Source organism: Aureococcus anophagefferens (assembly GCF_000186865.1).
Source record: "Aureococcus anophagefferens unplaced genomic scaffold AURANscaffold_1, whole genome shotgun sequence".
NCBI classification, from domain to species: Eukaryota; class Pelagophyceae; order Pelagomonadales; family Pelagomonadaceae; genus Aureococcus; species Aureococcus anophagefferens.
The window spans coordinates 1,198,256-1,203,409 of NW_008705561.1; the positions used below are offsets into that span (position 1 = coordinate 1,198,256).

Below are 5,154 nucleotides of genomic sequence, written 5' to 3' on the forward strand. Positions count from 1 at the left end.
CTGGCGCGAACGCGTCCGGGCCCTCGAACAAGCGGCGGCCGCCGCGCCGGGCGACGGCGGCGGCGCCGCCGAGCGCCGCCTCGCGGAGGCCGAGGCGACGTCGACGGCGGCGCTCGCGGCCGCCGCCGCGCGGGAGGCGGCGCTCGCCGACGAGCTCGCGGCGAAGGACCGCGCGGCCTTCGCGGCGGCGTCGCGCGCGGACGCGACGGAGAGCGCCGCGCGGCTCAACGAGGCCGAGCTCCGCGGCGCGCACGCCGACGCCGTGTCGGAGCTGGAGGCGCGGCTGTCCGCGGCGGCCGCGGCGGCCGACGAGGCCGCCGCGGCGCTCGGCGCGTCCGAGGCGACGCTCGCCGCGGAGACCCGGGACCGGCTGAAGGAAAAGGTCGCGCTCGAGGGCAAGATCGAGGATCTGCTCGCGGCCGCCGCCGCGCGGCCCGCGGGCCAGAAGACGGGCGTGCAGGTCGTCCTGGCGGAGCAGCTCGCCGAGGCGCGCGACGAGGTCACGGAGCTCAAACACGCCGTCGCCGGGAAGGCGCGGCGCGTCGCGGACCTCGAGCGCGCGGGCGAACGGCAGCGCGACGCGCTCGAGAAGAGCCTCCACGAGGCGCGCGTGGAGGCGCGCTTCGCCAAGGCGGAGCTCGGCGCCGCCACGAAGGCCGCCGCGGAGGCGTCGACGGCGGCCGCGGCCGCGGCCGCGGCCGCGACCGCGCGCGACGCCGCGCGCGACGCCGCGCGCGACGCCGCGGCCGCCGCCGTGGCCGACGACGCGACGCAGACCGACTTCCCCGACGACGACGCGGCCGACGACGACGACGGCCGGGGGCCGCGCTACGGCGCGCGCGACCCGCGCTGGCGCTACCTGCGGCGGGGCGAGGGCAACGGCATCGCCGCGGGGCGACGCGCGCGCGTCGAGGAGGCGCGCGCGGCCGAGCGCGCGCGCCGGGGCGAGGCGCCGGCGCCGGCCCGGCCGTCGTCCGCCCTGCCGAAGCTCGACCGCGAGATCGGGCCCCAGCTTCCCGTCCTCGTGACGGCCGAGGAGCCCAAGCCGCGGCCGGCGTCGTCGCGGCCGCGGCGCCACTCGCGCGCGACGTAACTTTGCTGCTAACTACTCGTGCATCCAGGATGAACCCCACATCGCTCGTGAGGGAGCTCTTGCACGACCCTCGTGGGCTCGGAGCTCTGCGCTGCGACTGAGGCCGCTTCCGGAGCTTCGGAGGCCTCTTCGCCGAAGACTTCGGCGAGCTGCTTCGCAGCCGCCTCAGTGAACGGACTCCCCGGCGTGGATATCCGTCGACGGCTCGTCCGAGACGTCGTCCCGGGAGACCTCCGGGGTCACCCAACCCTCCTCGACCTTCGGCGAGAGCTCTAGAGCGCGTCCAAGGCGTCGAGCGTTCGCCATGCTCGCGGGCCTGCCGCGGCGCGTCGCCGGCCGCGTCGCGGGCAAGCACTACTTCAAGGCGTCGACGGGCGTGCCCGAGCCCCCCGGGGCCCATGACGCGAACTTCCTCGAGGGCCAGGCCGGAGGGGAGTGCGACGACGACGACGACGGGTCGTGCTTCCGCGCGCGGCTCGCGGACGTCGGCGACGAGGTCGAGTTCGCTCGCCACCTGCGGACGCGGTGCGTCCACGCGTACTGGCTCCTGCTCAGCGCCGCGCGCGTCGCCGAGACGGCGGGCCGGCTCAGCTCCGGCGTGGGCCGCGGGGCGCTCGGCGCCGCGTGGACCGTCGCGTGCGTCGCGTTCTGGCTCTACGTCTCTCTCTCGCGCGACGTGGGCCGGCGCATCGTCGACCGGGCCCACGTCCTCGTGCTCGTCTACGTCTCCGGGAACCAAGCCCTGCGCCTCGTCTACGTCTACGGCCTCGACGAGGCGGCGTTGGAGGAGGAGCGGCGCAAGTTCTACGAGTGCATCTCCCACCCGCTCTACTACGTCTTCATGTTCCTCCTCGGCTTCTTCCTGCCCCTCACGTGCAGCGGCGAGGTGCGGTTCCAGAGCTTCTTCGCCTGCGTCACCGTCGGCTCGAGCCTCGCCGTCATCCGCGTCGCCGGCGGCGACCCCCGGCGCGTGTTCCCGCAGATCGCCGTCTGGGCCGCGGCGATCCTCGTGTCCAACGGCGCCATCTACGGCGTCCTCAAGCCGCTCTGGATGCGCGCGCAGGTGAGCTCCGACGACCGCCTCAAGCGGCGCGTCGAGCAGCTGAGCCGCGAGAAGGAGCGCATCACCTGGGAGTGGCAGCTCGACACGATGCGGTCCCGGGGCCGCGACGACGGCGACGCCGCCGGCGCCGGCGCCGCGGCGTCGGCGACGTCGCCGCCCCAGTCGACGGGCCTGAGCCTCACGTCGAGCTTCGTGCGCGACGTCCACTCGGAGCAGCCCCTCCTCCCCTGATGGACACCCAGATAAATCCCATCGTATGCCGCGGATGATGTTACCATCGGGCAGGGCCGCGTCGGCGCGGCTGAGACGCGCGGCGCGGCGGCGGGGGTCGGGGGGGTCATGTCATGTGCAGGCAGGGTATGATATCTTCGTCGCTCTGATTTTTCGAAGGCGATCGGGAAGGTCGTCAGCGTGGGATGGCGCTGGTCGTCCAAGCGTCGATCGCCCGGGGGGAGGTGGGCGGCTCCGGCGGCCGTCTCGGCGCCGGCGGGCCCGGGGGGGGGGGGGGGGGGGGGGGGCGCTGTGCTTGGGCGCCCCGCTCACGCCTTGGCCGCGAGCTTGTCGGCGAGGCCCTCGTAGGCCGAGCCGCCGTGCTTCAAATCGTCGAGCCCGAGCTCCTCGACGGCCTGCGGCACGCGGAAGATGCCCAGCACCTTCATGACGTAGAAGAAGGGCGTCATCGTCGCCGCGACCCAGGCCGTGACGACGAGGAGCGCGACGACCTGGCAGGCGAGCATGGAGCCGTCGCCCGTGTAGAAGAGGCCCGCGCGGTCCGCGTTGCCGTAGGCCGCGCGCATGTTGTAGGGCCGCGCGAAGAGCGCGGGCGCGAGCAGGCCCCAGGCGCCCGCGAAGTAGTGCACGGGCGCCGCGTTGACGGCGTCGTCGATCTCGAGCTTGACGAGGAGGAGCGAGCCGCCCGTGTAGACGAACGCGCCGATCAGGCCGATGACGACGGCGGCCCAGGGCTCGACGACCGCGCACGCGGACGTGATGGACACGAGCCCCGCGAGGACGCCGTTGCACATCTCGGCGACGTCGTAGACGTGGGAGAGCTGGTAGTGGAGGAAGAGGTTCGTGAGGCCGCCGGCGGCCGCCGCGAGCGTCGTCGTCACCGCGACCTTGGCCGCGACGGCGTCGCAGCCGACGATGCAGAGCGTCGACCCGGGGTTGAAGCCGTACCAGCCCACCCAGAGGAGGAAGGTGCCCAGGACCACCAGGGGCATGGAGTGGCCGTTGATGGGCCGGCCGTTCGGGCCGAAGCGGCCGATGCGCGGCCCGAGGATCGCCGCGCCGATGCCCGCGGCCGCGCCGCCGACCATGTGGACGACGCCGCAGCCCGCGAAGTCGACGACGCCGACCTTGAGCCAGGGCGTCTTGCCCTCGGGTGTGAAGGCCGTGAGGAAGCCGTCGCTGCTCCAGATCCAGTGGACGACGACGGGGTAGACGAAGCCCGTGAGCACCGCGCTGTAGCCCGCGTACGCGCCCATGGAGCACCGCTCCGCGACGGCGCCGGAGACGATCGTCGCCGCCGTCGCCGCGAAGGCGAACTGGAAGAACCAGTCGTGGAAGCCGTTCGCGCCTTCGTAGCCGTTGGCGAGGAAGAAGTACTTGTTCCCGCCGATGAACCAGTTGCTGCTGGACGAGTCGGACCCGTACGCGAACGCGTAGCCGGTGGCCCAGAACCAGAGCGCGCCGACGCACGCATCCATGAGGTTCTTGAGCAGGATGTTCTGCGCGTTCTTCGCGCGGATGGACCTGCGCGGGAAAAGGGGGGGTCGTTTCTCGTTCGTCGAGCTTCGACGGTTCGCGCGCGGGGCGATGCGAACGTGCGGGACGCGGGCCGCGCACCCGGCGCACAACATGGCGAAGCCCGCCTGCATCAGGAAGACGAGCACGCCACAGTACAGGAGCCAGTGGACGTCGGCGCCGGACGCGACCGCGTCGTCGCCCGAGTTCGAGATGAGCGCGGTGATCTGCGCGAGCTCGTCGTCTGAGAGGACCATGGCTTTGGGCGCGGACCTGTGTGTGTGTGGAGCTTGTCGGCACGCGGGCGGTTCGGTCGCGATCTTCACCCGGGATTGATTGTCTCGACGGCGACTGTTTCTCGATCTTCACCCCGGATTCCTGTTCGGTGCGAGGTGTCGTCTTCTCCCCCGTGTTGCGTGGAGGTTACGAGGTGTATGGGACGCGGTCACGCGCGTGGAGGAATTAGTGAACTTGTGAGGAGAGACCAGCTCACGCGTTGGCGCCAAGAGTTGCGCGCGCGAAACGGGCTCACGCAGAACTTCAGCGGAGTACGTACGTCGGCCCTGGAGGGGGGCCCCCGGTGCCGTATGAGGCCTCGTATGCTCCCCCGTCTGGACCTCGCGGCCTCCGAGTGCGTAGCGTCCCCGATCGAGAGCCAAGCTCCGCGGGCCGCGTCAGGAGCCAAGCTCCGCGCCAGGGACGTCTGGGCCCCTGCAACAGGGACGATCCCGGCCCCTCAAGAGGAGCCTCCCCGAGGCCCGGTGCGGCTTTAGTGGGCCCCCCAGTGCCCGCGCCTGCCCAAGGTAGGCGCGTAGGCGGGGTGTGTCGCCTAATGCGCTAGAGAGAACTTCAACATTGTGACAACTCGCGCTCCCATGCCTCATGTAGGCCTCGACGTTCAAAGTTTGCAGCGGCAAACGGCCTCGCGCGGCGCTGCCAATGGGTCAGCTGCACGACGCGGCAGCCGTCGGCGCGGTGCCAGGAACGCGACGGGAGGCACCGGAGACGCCGCGTCCCGTCGCGAACGCCGCGGCCTGGCGACCTCCGCCCGAGTCGCGCGAAGCCCGTAGATCTCCCTCTCGCGGCGCACGTTACGCCGCGCGCGGCGCCTGCGCGCGGCGCGCGGCCAGGGCCGCGCGGTAGCGGTCGCGCTCCGCGGCGGGGAGGTTCGCCCAGCCGGGGATCGTAGAGCATGGCGGTGCCGTTGGGGTCCTGGAGGATCGCCGGGTTCTGCTGCTGCATCGCCGCCGCG

At 72.7% G+C, this 5,154-nt stretch overlaps 2 protein-coding genes across 2 annotated transcripts in view; both read right to left on the minus strand.

Annotated features, from left to right (window-relative positions):
* Positions 1-2,695: 2,695 nt before the first annotated feature.
* AMT6 (hypothetical protein) lies at positions 2,696-4,159 on the minus strand (the record flags this gene model as incomplete). The annotated part of the gene is made up of 2 exons (XM_009034457.1): positions 2,696-3,911; positions 4,005-4,159. The coding sequence occupies 2 exons, from the start codon at positions 4,157-4,159 to the stop codon at positions 2,696-2,698; spliced, it is 1,371 nt and encodes a 456-aa protein (XP_009032705.1).
* Positions 4,160-4,993: 834 nt separating this feature from the next.
* The window catches only part of AURANDRAFT_60606 (hypothetical protein), a gene marked incomplete at both ends in the record, with an annotated part of 3,273 nt that continues 3,112 nt past the window's right edge, over positions 4,994-5,154 (minus strand). The window contains one exon of the mRNA XM_009034456.1: positions 4,994-5,114. Within this exon, the coding sequence (XP_009032704.1) occupies positions 4,994-5,114 (121 nt within the window). The remainder of the gene's footprint in view (positions 5,115-5,154) is intronic.